This window comes from Heteronotia binoei, chromosome 3 (assembly GCF_032191835.1).
Source record: "Heteronotia binoei isolate CCM8104 ecotype False Entrance Well chromosome 3, APGP_CSIRO_Hbin_v1, whole genome shotgun sequence".
Taxonomy (NCBI): Eukaryota; Metazoa; Chordata; class Lepidosauria; order Squamata; family Gekkonidae; genus Heteronotia; species Heteronotia binoei.
The window spans coordinates 89,777,798-89,791,932 of record NC_083225.1 but is presented as its reverse complement, the minus strand read 5'-3'; the positions used below and the strand labels follow the sequence as shown (position 1 = coordinate 89,791,932).

At 38.1% G+C, this 14,135-nt stretch overlaps 1 protein-coding gene across 1 annotated transcript in view; it reads left to right on the top strand.

Moving 5' to 3' along the window:
• EFHC2 (EF-hand domain containing 2) overlaps positions 1-13,819 on the top strand; it is a 69,017-nt gene extending 55,198 nt beyond the window's left edge. The window contains exons 14-15 of the mRNA XM_060234173.1: positions 8,625-8,730; positions 13,481-13,819. Of these exons, the coding sequence (XP_060090156.1) occupies positions 8,625-8,730; positions 13,481-13,576 (202 nt within the window). The 3' untranslated portion in view covers positions 13,577-13,819. The remainder of the gene's footprint in view (positions 1-8,624; positions 8,731-13,480) is intronic.
• The last annotated feature ends 316 nt before the right edge of the window (positions 13,820-14,135 follow it).

Sequence of the window (14,135 nt, the reverse complement as noted above, 5' to 3'; positions counted from 1 at the left end):
TAAAAAAACTATGACCAAATTTTTATTTTTAAATTGCACATGGTTGTGCAATTTTAATATAAAGAAGCTTGCATCCAAAAATTTAGATTGACTGAATGATTTGGGGACAGTAACTAGGAAATGTATGGTGAGAAGGGTTGAAAGTGGAATAGAGACCAAGAAATATTAGTCACTGGAAAAGGACAAGCGTTATTCAGGGCTTTGGGCCACCATCACCTGCTCTTAAAGCATGTACATCTCAGAGTCCTTACATTTTCAACAGACACTGCTCACACATCTGCCAGGTTTCCATTCCCTAGCCATGAGGGTTAAAACTATTGTTCTGTCATTCTTCTCCAGTTTTTTTGGAACCAGCCAAACATCAATACTACTTTAAGCACAGAATGGTAAAACCTATTAATAAAATTACAGGATGTTAAATAATGTAGCAATCTAGTGTTTCTCTGTAGGATTCTTATATGATGAAAGCTAGTGGTTATTTTTTCAAAAAAGACAAGAGCTATAGTGGATGGATACTTTTTATCCTGCAGTCTATGTGCAAATCAGGTTTCATGCCAGTTGACTTTTATTGAGTGTGTTTGCTATTTAAACATAAAGGATTTGGGAATAATTATTACCTAGGATTTTGGATATAATCTCTAAAAACATGGGAATTTATTGGTTCAGTATTTTTATGTGATAAGTGATTGCTTGTCCCAAACCAGAAGAATAATTTTAATAATGTAAAACATATTTGTGGCAGTTGTCCAGGTTCTCCATCAGCAAGAAAATGCAAGAACACAGCTAGACCTGCTTTGATTTGGCTCATAATTTTCTTCTACTTGGTTTTGTTGGGTTTTTATAGCTCTAATTCAAACATAAGTGTTTGATACCTCTCTTTCCTGTAAGCACAGGGAACACATACTTTGTTAGCAGTAATTTCTGCTGGTCCCTTTCTAGCCCACCTCCCAGACCACTCAACAAAAAGCTCATGATGTGTCATCGTGATAAGGATATTTAATATTCCATTAAAATGCATTTCTTAGAATTCAGAGTGTAAAGTGAACTCTCTGCACCATATACTAATGGCAGCTGGAGAGACCAAGACTCCCCTGCCAACACTTCAGGCTAGCAGGTCAACAAAGAAAGCAGAGAGGCAGAGGCAGAGAAAGCAAAAGTGAGGAGTCCCTGTTGCTAGTTTGTACGTTTTGCTTTCCTTGGGATTTCTGTTGTTTATTCAGTGTAGAATTTTGAATGCTCCCACAAATTAAATGAATCCCTTTATTTTTAATATTTCCACCATTTTGCTTTAGCCTTAGTTTTAAAATGTATAATTCCTAAAGATAGTAGAGATTCAGTCAGGCATCATGGGAATCCTTGGCTTGATCAAACTAACTATGGTTAGTGTGATTGTCTGAATGCAGGACGCTCGATTAACTAAGGTTTGTTAGAATTTATAGAACCAATGCTTGAAGTCAGGGTTTGAAGTTGCTTCATTAATAAGGTTACCAGGTATGGCTGGCATCCTGTGGGAGTTGTGGGGGGGGGCAGGCTGCATGGGGGGGAATGCCATTGGTAATGGTGTGACATTACCAATCCCCAGAAGTAACATCATGTATGCTGATAATTGCCAGAAAACTTATGGTAAAACTATAGACTTTCCGGAGATTCCTAGAGAGGACTGACATTTCAGAGTTTCCCCCAGAAATGATATCATACTACCAGCCCACCAGCAATTTTTTCCTTTATTTTTCTCCTGCAGTCTCTCTAAGCCACAAGAGGAAGAGAGGGTTGTTCGGCAGAAGGGAGGCCTGGCAACCCTATTCATTAATCATTAGGGTTGCCAAGTCCAATTCAAGAAATATCTGGGGACTTTGGGTGTGGAGCCAGGAGACATTGGGGCGGAGCCAGGAACAAGGGAGTGACAAGCATAATTGAACTCCAAGGGAGTTCTAGCCATCACGTTTAAAGGGACAGCACACCTTTTTAAATGTCTTCGTTCCATAGGAAATAATGAAGGATAGGGGCACCTTCTTTTGGGGCTCATAAAATTGGACCCCCTGGTCCAATCGTTTTGAAACTTGGGGGGTACTTTGGGAAGAGGCATGAGATACTATACTGAATATTTGGTGCCTCTTTTTTTGTATAAATAATCTTTATTTGTTAATCTTTTTAATCCATTACAACAAATATTTTTTATATTTCCAACACGCCCTTCCTCCCTCCCCCCCATCCTTTTACTCCTAGTCTCTTCCCCCCAGCCATGGGCACACAGTCTTAATCTTCCACTGAATGTCCGTCCTTCCTTCATCACTGTCCATTCTAGGTAGGTCTTCCATCTGGTCATAATTTCCTTGGTTTTCTCATCCCATGTTGTCATCTTGTTAAATACCGCCACGATGTCTGACTGTATAAATTCAAACAAATAATTGTGCCAGATTTCTACTGTCCATTTACTTTTGTCCTTCCAACCCAAAGCAATGACCGCTTTACCCGCCAATACCAAAGCCTTGACTAAATTTTGCATACTCCTGTCTATTGTCGGGCCACCCATTGTACTTACCAACATCAGATTAAACTCTATAGTTAATGTTATATTGCATACTTTTCTGATTATTTCGATAATTTTGTTCCCAAAAATCTTTACTTCCGGGCATTCCCACCACATATGAGCATACCACCCTTTAGAAAGTTTACAATGCCAGCATAGCGGACTCAATCCTGGAATCATATTAGCTAATTGTGCTGGGGTCTTATACCATTTTGTAAGAAATTTATATTCAAGTTCTTTAAATTTGGTTACTTTGATTTCTTCTATTCCTTTCTTAATTTTTTCCACTGACCTCTCTGATATCCTGCCCTCCTGGCTCCATCTCCTCTGTAAATACTCTACTATTTTTTCCGTATTTGCTATCATCATTCTATATATCTTCCCTACCAAACCCTTTTTCTGCTTTGCCATTTCTTTGTATAATACTTCCGTTGGCATGTCTATCCAAAAATCTTCATTTTCACTAATCTTTTTTACTGTCTTGTATAGCCCAGCTACTTTTAACCAGTATTGTTTTCCTATTTCTTCTGTTATTTCTTGTAAGGGTTTAAGAATTCCACTTCGAAACATGTCTTCCACTCTGCAATAACCTTTAAGATTTAACCTTTCCCACCAATTAGTTTCTTGCACTTCCTCATTGACAGTTTCCAGGGGTGCCCATCTAGAAACTCTTCCTAACCAATGTGGCTGCCATTTCTTCCAAACCTCTAATGAAGCTCTTCTAGGGCCTGTTGTTAATTGTAAGTCTTTGATCGTGACTTTAGAAAAAATGCCTGATCTCCCAATATTATTATTTATTTCATTCTCAAAATTGACCCACTTCTGAGTCTTTTCCTCACCTATTTCCAATAATGGTTTTAGTTGGAAGGCTTCATAATAAATATTTTGGTCCGGAATTCCCCAACCAAATTCTGATTTATGATTATATATTATTCAATTATGGAATCTGCAATTTTTACTGTTGAATATCCATTCTCTTAATGCTCTATTCCATTGTTCAATTTTATTTCTCCTTGTTCCCAAAGGCAACGTTTGAAACAGGTATGTTAACTTTGGTACCCAAAACATTTTAGCACTTATTCTAGATGATATCCCTAACGTTTTATTTTTCCATCTTTTCATGTCTCTGTTTTTTTCATACTTTATCATAGTTATCCTTTATCTTTTTATCGATATTTTTATCAATCATTTTTCAATCAATCAATCAATCAATCATTTTATTTATATCCCGCCCTCCCCGCCGAAACAGGCTCAGGGTGGCTAACAACATTAAATCAATACATTAAGTTATACAATAATGTTTAAAACAATAACTAGTTTAACAAATTTAATTAAAATTCTAAAATTAATAAAATTAACATCCTGGTGCTATTTCAGCAGATGGTAAATTTACTTAGCAGTCTCTCTCTTTAATTGGTGAAGGCCATCCCAAAGAGGATGGTCTTGCAGGCCCTGCGGAACTGTTCAAATTCAATTTCTTCCGCATTGAGCAGCACTATACCTAAATATTTATATTTCTTAACCCCCAATCCTATTTTCGTAGACCTATTTATCTCTTGTCTTTCTTTTCTATTGATATTGAAATAAATAATAATAATAATAATAATAATAATAATAATAATAATAATAATAATAATAATAATAATAATAATAATAATAATAATAATAATAATAATAATATTTTATTTTTATATCCCGCCCTCCCCGCCAGGCGGGCTCAGGGCGGCTAACAGACATGGGGTCCCATGATTTCTGATTTTGCCAAATTAACCCCTAGCCCTGAACACTTTTCAAAGTCTTCTAGGATAATCTTAATTTCTTTAACCCGTCTTTAGGATTAGTCATAATTACAATAATATCATCTGCAAAAAGGTTAAGCTTCATCTCTTTGTTACCTATTTTATAGCCCTCTATTCTGCCCGAATTTCTAATCTGTTCCGCTAATTGTTCCATTGCTATTATGAAAAAGAGAGGAGATAGATGACAACCCTGTCTTACTCCTCCTTGTATAGGAAATACTTGTGAATGGTTGTTATTTACCCTTACTTTTGCATTTCCTCCTTTATAGATCTCCTGAAGTGCCTGTAGGAACCTTTTCCCTACCCCAATTTTCCTCAATATTTGCAATAGAAATTCATGAGATAGAGTATCAAAAGCTTTGTAAATGTCTAGTTTTAATAATCCTATTTTTTTTCTGACCATGATATAGGACATTAAGTATATTTCTAATGGGGTGTGTGATGTTTCTACCCTTAATGAACCCATATTGGTCCTCTTTGATGATTGTCGAAATGACCTTCTAAAGTCTATTAGCCAGTATTTTTGCAAAAATCTTATAGTCTTGATTTAATAGACTTATTGGTCTGTATGACCCTACCTCTTCCGGGTGCTTTTAAGGTTTTAGGATTAAAATTATTTCTTTTTCCCTCCACGTATCTGGGGCATTCTTTCCTCCTAACACTTCAATGAAAACTGCTTGCATTTCAGGTGCAATAATTTCAATCATTTCTTTATAGAATTCACCTGTAAAACCATCTAGCCCTGATGATTTGCCTTTTTTTAAACCTTTTATTACATCCTTTATTTCCTGGACTGAAATATCGCCTTCTAATGCTTCGATCCTCTCTTTCTCAAAAGAAAGACTAATTGACTCCTGGAACTCCTTTATGGGCTTTTCCTTATACAAATTTTTATAAAAATTCTCAAAGGCCTTAATAATTTCCTTGGGGCTTTGTGTTGAGTTTTTGTTAATTTTTATACTTCTAACCTTCTGTTTTGCTTTTTTAATCTTCAAATAATTCACCAATCGTTTTGCCGTATTAACTATTTCTCTGAAAATCATTCCTTACCATAATTTCCTTTTTCCATATTGTAGCTATGCTAATGCCTCCAGCTGTTTTTGGATCTCTTTTATTTTGTTCTGTTTTGCAGGGCAATATTTTATCATTTCTTCCTTTTGTAACCTCTCCAATTCCTGAAATTTGGCTTGCCTTTTGTCATACCATTCTTTTTTCATCCTCTTTTTGCTCTTTATACAATGCCCCCTTATTACTGCTTTGGCAGCATCCCATAATATATTAGTGGGAACCGTTCCTCTGTTTTCCTTAAAATATAAATTTATCTGTGTTTTCATAAAGTTTCTATCCTCTTCTTTTGCCATTATTAAATTATTATATCTCCAGGGTCTATTTGTTATTGGTAAATTTAACTCTAACTCAATACTTATAGGACCATGGTCAGATATCCAGATTGGAAAGGTTATAATTTCTTTTATAGACATATTATTATTCTTTTCCAGGATTATGTAATCTATGCATGACGCCATTTTATGCCTACTAGAAATGTGTGTGGGTTTAGGTCTAGAACTTGTAAATTCATGTGCCTCTTTCAATCCCCATTCTCCCAACTTAATATGTTTATTCTTTGTTATGTCCATGTTAAAGTCCCCTGCAACTATTAATTCCACCTATGAGAATTGCTGAATCTTTTTGAAGACCTTAATTAGAAAATTCTTTTGTTTTTTGTTTGGTGCATAAATATTCAGTAGGGTAACTCGTTTACCTTCCATTTTAAACTTAGTTAATAGGTATCTACCTTCCTTATCCATTAATGTTATGGTATCCTCTATTGTTAAGTTCTTAAGGATCAAGGTTGCCACCCCCCTGGCCTTGGAAGTCCCTCTAGCTTCAGCTAAGACCTGCCAATATGGATCTTTTATTAACGGTGCTCTATCTTTTTTTTATGTGCCTCTTGCAGACACATCAAATCTATCTTTTGTTTTCTAGCTAATTTAGTTAACCTATACCTCGTCAGATTTGATGTTAACCCATTTACATTCAGTGAAAGTATTCTTAATGACCTATCCATTTTTAAATTTTTTTTCCTCATTGACCACCCTGGCTGTGGGTATTTATCTATATATATTAGAAGATGCCTTCCCTTCCCCCCCCTTCCCTGTGGATGAGACAAAAATGTGGACAAAAGCATCATCTCGTCTCCCACCTTCCAGAGTGTATGCATCCCTAATCTCCCCCTACATATCATTCCATATAATTAGCTCATAAACTCTTGTATACTTCCCTTTATGAGATATCCTCAAGAAAAGCCGTCCTTCGCCTTTTATCAAGCCTGCTTGATGCTCCTTCTCCTGGATCGTCAGTTGACACCATGGTTTCCTCTTCTCTATGTACACTCAAGTCGTCTGTGGCAAGTCCCAATCTTCTCAAAAGTTCTTCTGCTTCCTTGGGGTTTCTAGCTATCATCTTCTTCCCATCTTTAAATATTATTATTGTAGCTGGGTACCCCCTTGAAAATTTTACTTAGTTGTCATATAGCTTTTTCCCATAAGGTCTCATTAGGTTTTTTCTGTTTAATAGTCTCTTGGCAGAAGTCTTCTCTCACCCAGACCTTATTGCCTCTGAAGGATAAATCCTTCTTCTTTTTCAAAGTTTTATAAACTTCTTGCTGTAGCTTCTCTCTTGTAAATTTAATAATAACATCCCTTGGAGCCCCTCCCTCTCCTCTCCTCTGTAGTCTGTGGGCTCTTTCAATTTCTTGAGGCTGAACCTTAACTCCTTCTTCTTCAATCCACTCTCTCAGCATTCCCTCTAGAAGCGTATTATTTATCTCTTCAGTAATTCCTGAAAATATGAGGTTAGCTCTCCTGTTCCTGTCTGAAATCATTGCCAGCTGGCTAGATAACTGATCTATTTTTTGTTTATTTTTGCTTGCAAGTTCCTTGGCTGAATTAGCTGTCTGAGTTGTAATTCTAAGCTCTTCAGCAATACTCGAAACTGCTTCATTTACAGTTTTAATTTCTTCCGATAGCTGCCCCAGTGAGGCTGTTACTATATTTTGAATAACAGCCAGTTGCTCAGATAACTCCCTAATTGTCTTCGCCATCCTCACGCTTTACTAGGCCTAATGAGAGCTTGTATTTGCTCAGGGCGTTGCCTCCTTAGAAGAGTAAAAAATAGTTGTTTTCTTACCCTTGGGACGCTCAGATAAGACTTCTTTCAGTCACCAAATACTCTTACAGCAATTCCTTCTTACTTTTAGCCTTGAGGACAGACTTATCTCAGTTTATTTGAGCTTTTAGCAAATTACGCTGAGGAGAGAACGGGCCAGCTGTTGGCTTTCTTCAGTGCATGCGTACAACTCATATTTGGTGCCTCTATCTCAAAAAGCAGCTCCCCCAGAGCCCCCGAAACCTCCAGATCAATTCCCCATTATACCATATGAGAATCGATCTCCACATAGGGAATAGTGAAGTGCTCAGCAGATGTTTCCCTCTCCCATTCCCCCCCCCCCCCCGTTTCTGGCGACTCTGAAGTGAGGGATTGGCCTCTCTACTCACAAGTTGCTGCCAACTTCTTCAAAGTAACACAGACACACCATCCCAAGTCCAAACATATTTTTTAAAATATCCAGTGCAAAATCAAAATAAATGAATTGCCTTAAATCAGCTTTCTTTTCTTTTATTCAGTGGTACTTGTTAATTTTTCTACTACACCACTGCTTAAACAAAGTTTTTCTGAATATTTGCATTTGGTAGAACTAAAGTGATAAGGCTCATACCACGTAGAAGAGACAAAAGTACTATATTATAAGTTTAAAAACACAAATTGAATAAATAATGTAATAACATTATGATAATAACTATCATAAAATTAAGATTTATACATGAAGATACTAGATTAAACCCCACAGAGAATTTCCACTGATGGGAGGGTTGTGTGAATTGTTGTCAATTCTTCATTTACACACAGACCTCTTATTCACCCTTTATGCTTTTCGTTGGGAGTTCCCTGTTTCTCAGGAGCTGCATTTCAGGGGGCATTTTGGGTTGCACTGGAAAGGAAGAGGCAAGAAGGTTGTGCTCCACTGATAGAAATCCTTCTGCCAGTGGATATTTTTGGCAGAATCCAAACTATTTTATAAAATGCAGAAAAGAAAAGGGTCTCCTGCTTTTATTAATTCATGTGCCTGTCAATCTTAAGGTTTTAAATTATGCAAAAATAATACCTATTATTGTCAATCAGAATACTAGAGTACAATATTTACTGAGTGTATGCATTATCCAATCTAATTGTAGGTTTGAAGATGACAAGGAAAATGTAAATTATAAGCAATTTGTTGATGGGTTAAACTGGAGAGAACACCCAATTCCAGCTTATCAGACCATCTTACTTCCTTTGCAGGTAAATCAAAAACATTTCTGATCAAAAGGTGCAGGAATGTTACGCATCTGTGGTAGTTTATATATAAAATCAAGCATGTGCTTTTAAAAGACTCAGACACAAGTATAAGGAGTAACAAGTTTTACTTCTGCAGTTATATGAATTACAAACCCAGTTCTACCAAGTCCCACTGGAAATACTGAGAGTATTTGTGCATTCTAAATATTCTGTACTATAAGGGAAATGAGATGACAGATGCAGGGATGGTACCTTGAAATATTGGAACGCTGTGTTTGAGAGGCATATACATGTATATTCTTAAAAGCTGGTGTTTCTTGAATAAATTCTGAATAACCTCAGAGGAGCCAAGCAAAACACAAGGTTCCCTGTAGGAGCACTTTTTGACCTGCTTTGGGGCTGTAAATGCTCTGAATGATGCATGGATCCAATAGAACCTGAACGGAGGATCAGATCTCTATTTGTCATAGAATCTATCACAAATGCCCCAGTTATGCATAAATCTGGTCTATTTACATGTAAAGGAAGGAGGGGTATTATTAGCATTATGAGGACAGAGCAGTGAGAGATCAGAGAGCAAAGCCTCTGCCTTCCAGCACTTCTTTTGGTGAAGCCATAGGCTGATTCCACACTCATCTTTCTGGGCAGAGCAAACTGGCAATTTCGCACCAGTGTAAAAACAGGTTTACACTGCAGCGGGGCAAATTGTGGGTTTGCCCCACATAAAATGCCGGTGCGGAGCGACTGGTGCGAAATTGCCAGTTTTCTCCACCCAGAAACGGAAGCCTGCCCCGGAGAAAGGTGAGTGCAGAATCAGGCATAATTTCATCCCATTTGGATGCAGGGTGGAAGTCATCAGAAATATGTTGTGCTTCTCTTTGCTTTAAGAATGGGTACACTTTTTTTCCATTCTGCCTGAAACTGGAGAGACGATCCTGTGAGTGAAGATTGTTCATGATAATTTCATATTAATTGGGTGGGAGACAAAAATAGTTACTGCTGGGAACAAAGTTTTTTTCTATTGAAACCATTGTAAATGTCATCTATATCCAATAACAGTCTTGAGTAAATGACATAACTGCATAAAAAAAACCTAAACAAAATATTTTAACAAGCGAAATCCAAATAGCATTTTTCTGTACATGCCTATTAGCGAATGCATACCATCTTCTGATACAGTATTTACTAACCTACAATTTTTGTTGCTCTCAAAGCATAACGTTTCACATAGTAATGGCTAACAACAAGGAATCCAGTTTCTGAGTTTTAAAACTCTGCTGTACTTATATAAGTATCCTCAGAGTTAGTTCTTACTTGACGGTTGGGACAATATTAGTTGTCTGCTCCCATGTGTATTGTTCAGAAAACAGGTGATGTAATGTATATGCATTATTCATTATGTATATACATCATTCACAAACCACATGTTTTTAGTACTTTAGTATCTCGATAATAAATATAAAGAGAGAGAGGGTTCCAAATTAGATTAAGAAGTTCCTGATAGACTTACTGCTGCATTACATTGGGATTAAAAGTAGCAACATATATTCAGTTTACCTGAAAGAACTGTACTGACTTTAATTGCTTCTAATTACATGAGATAATCTCAGTGAGTACTGTTCAATGAAAAACGGTACTGGGGGAAGGGGAATTAAAGGATGAGGAAAGAGGAAATTGAATCTAACTAAAGAGCAAATGGAGTCTGAATCCCCTGTTGGATTTCTGAACAATATCAGTGATATGTTTATCCCAGTGGTGATTTTACATGGAATATTTCTGGAGTGTTTGATGATTATATTTGACACACAGAAACTATAGTCTGATTCTCATTCATTTGGCTGAATCTGCAGTGTTTTCAATCCATCCTCCACTTTCTAAACTATCAATTCCTAAAAAATAAATGTTCTCATCATTAGCCCTGATGGTTTGATAGATACAGATTGTCCCAATCACTAAGTATGCACTATTCAAGTTCGCTTTTCCTTAGTGGGATTCATCTCAAGCAAAAAAACACAAACAAGTAAACCAAACAAAGCAAAATGTCCCTGAACCTTAAAGCTGACCTTCCTCTGCCCACCCAACCCCTGCTAATATAAACTAGATTGTGAAAAAGTGCAGTCATTGTCAGAGAAGTAAAGTTCATTATGTTCATTTTATGACATTGATCCTTCAGTGGTAGAATGGGAACCTGACTGTTGGATCACAAGAGTCCTGTAGTTATGTTCCCAAGCCACAGTTAGGAGGATGTAGCACATGATTCACAAAGAAGTTTTTAGAATTTTCAGGTTAGAGATTGATAGCAGCAATAGTGCCAAAATTTAGAATATTGTGCGTATTCATAAACTGGCAATGCAATCCCATTGGATTTAGAAGAGTGTAATTTTGATTAGGATGTGCACTCACATAAACTTAGTAAGAATGCATGGATAAAAACTCTGCTTAGCATTTGCACTATAACTTTCCCAGCTGGAAAACAATGAGCCTAACCCAACCCATCTTAAAGTTTGGGAGTCACTGAAACTCCATTTCCCAGACTCCCCAATAGCAATAGACAGTGCAAACCTGGCTTTAAAACGCAGCAACTGCCACTAATGAAACCTGCACGAGCCCTCTAAGCCTCTGCTGGATAAGGTTTTAGTGCCTAGCTCCATTCTGTAGACTGACTTAGAGCAAGTTGTAACTTTTTTCTTATAAATAATCACGGCAGAAATCCAAAGCATGGATGACAATGGGTCCAAAAAGATCAGGGCTCTAGACTTACAAAAAGGAAAGATTGCATTAAGGACAAATCCTTCCTGCCCAAGGCTCTCCCCACATGACTTCAAATAGAAAAACAATTATTTGCATTAATTTTGCTGGCCTGAATCATTCTCCCTTGGCGGAGCACTGTTTTTTAAGTTGATAATTTTTAATGGCCCGTGAATGATGTTATAACTATCCATATGGCCCTTGGCAGAAAAAAGGTTCCCCACCCCTGGTGTAGAGCTTAGTCTGGCCTTCCTTGGTCTGGGAATGGATAGCAAATTTTGGACTCCTGAAAGCAGTGCTCTCTGGGGTGTATATGGGGAAAGGCAGTCCCTTAGATAGACAGGTCCTCGGCCATATAGGGCTTTAAAGGTCAATACCAACACTTCAAAATGGATTTGGTACACAACAGGCAACCAGTGCAGCTCTTTTAGCACTGGTTGAATGTGCTCCCATCGAGGGAGCCCCATTAGCAACCACGCCGCAGCATTCTGCATTAGCTGCAGTTTCTGAGTCAGAGTCAAAGGTAGCCCCATGTAGAAGGCATTACAGTAGTCTATTCTCGAGGTGACTGTAGCATGGATCACCGTTGCTAAGTTGTGGTGCTCCAAGAAAGGAGCCAATTGCCATACCCGTTGCAGATGAAAAAAAGGCAGACTTGGCAGTGGCTGCTTCCTGGGCCTCCATAGTCAGAGAGGACTCCAGGAGCACTCCCAGGCTCTTGACCTTTGGGGCCAGTATTAGTACTGCCCTGTCAAAAGCCAACAAGGGAATCTCCTTTCCCAGGCCACCGCAACTCAGATAGGAGTTTAACTGTGTCGGATTTAACTTCAGTTGACTCAGTCTGAGCCAGGATGTCATGGCTTGTAGTGCCAGGTCTAAAATGTATGAGGCACAGTCAGTTCGGCCACCCATTAATAGATAAAGCTGGGTGTCATCCACATATTGATGGCACCCTAGCCCATACCTCCTGACAATTTGGGCAAGGGGGTGCATGTTAAATAACATAGGGGATAGAACCATCCCTTGCGACACACCATATATGAGTGGTCTGGGACAATTCCTCCCCTATCACCACCCTTTGTCTCTGACCCTGGAGGAAAGAGGCCAGCCATGGCGAGGTGGCTAGACAGTAGCTGGTGGTCAACCATATCGGATGCAGCTGACAGATCTAATAACAGCAGCACAGCACCACCTTGATCCAGGTGGTGTAGGAGGTCATCTATGAGGGCAACCAAAACCATCTCCGTCCCGTGACCTGGACGAAAGCTGGACTGGAACGAGTCCAGTGCAGAAGTGTCATCCAGAAGCCCCTGTAACTGAGTCGCTACAGTCCGCTCTATGACCTTACCCAGAAAGGATAAGTTTGACACCAGCCGATAGGTTGCCAATTCAGCCAGGTCTGCAGATGGCTTTTTTAAGAGGGGGTGAACCACAGCCTCTTTAAGAGGCGTGGGAAAGATCCCTTTTAAGAAGGATCTGTTGATAATCACCTGTAGTTGTTCACGTAGTGTCGCCTGGGTAGCTTTCACTAGGTAGGGTGGGCATGTGGGCAAGAGGATAGTGGCAGTTGGCCCTGCCAGAATCCCCGGGCCCTGGTAGCTGCCCCATTTCAGAGTATACTGATGAGGGCCCTGATCCTAACCATGTTCAGGTTTAATGCCTAAGAGAAAGGATCAGCTGAGGGGGTGGGGTGGAAATCATGACACCAATAGGCTACTACCCAAGACATCAAATTATAAATAACTGTAAATTTTTCTTCTGAATTCTCCAGTGCATTTCATATTATTTTCTTTGCTTCCACCCCTCTTTTAAGGAGTGCATATATCTTTTGGTAAAGATCTTCATTTAATTTTTATTGTAAATGTTCTGCAGCATTGTCAATCTGTTTGTAAGTGACTTACTGAAAAATCTATTATTGCTTCATAGTGTTGGGTGCAATATTTGGTTATTTTCCATTTCATTATATATAGTTCTAAACTTGTTTTTTCTTCTTAATTGCTCTCAGTATGAAGATGAATGGAGTGGGCAGCCACCAACCCTTCCAGTGAAAAAAATCAAATATTTACCATTAATACAGGATGCCTTTGGCATTGAAGAATAGTACTAGTCCATACAAGACATCTCCTGTGGAGCACTGTTGCAACTTCACCAAATTTCTCTGGAGAGTTTATGTAAATTATTACTTGGAAAAAAATAAAAGAATCACAGTTATAGATTTTGGGTGAATTTAAGGGTTTTTAAAAACTTTATTGTAGAAATATTATTCATATACTTTTGTAACTGTTGCATACTCTAATAGACTGTACTGTACATGCAATATCACAGTAAATATCATTTAAATGCACCCTTATTCTTGTTTATTATATATGATGTGGTTACTTTTTAAGTCAGGAATTGTTTTAGCCAAGGGGCCCTCCCCTCACAAAAAAAGCAAAAAACAGGTACATATTATCCAGCCTCTGTTCCTGAGTCAGGTTCTGTTGCTTTGCTGTTTCCTAACAGTTTCTTGGTGCTGGTGGAATTGTCCTTATGTTGAAAAGGAGAAATTGACCAAGTATGGTACCACTTCTTCCTTTGCTGCTGATCTTTTGCACTCCTGGAACTTTGATTGATTACAAAATAATTGATTATTTAGCCATAGTTCATTTCCCACACATGTA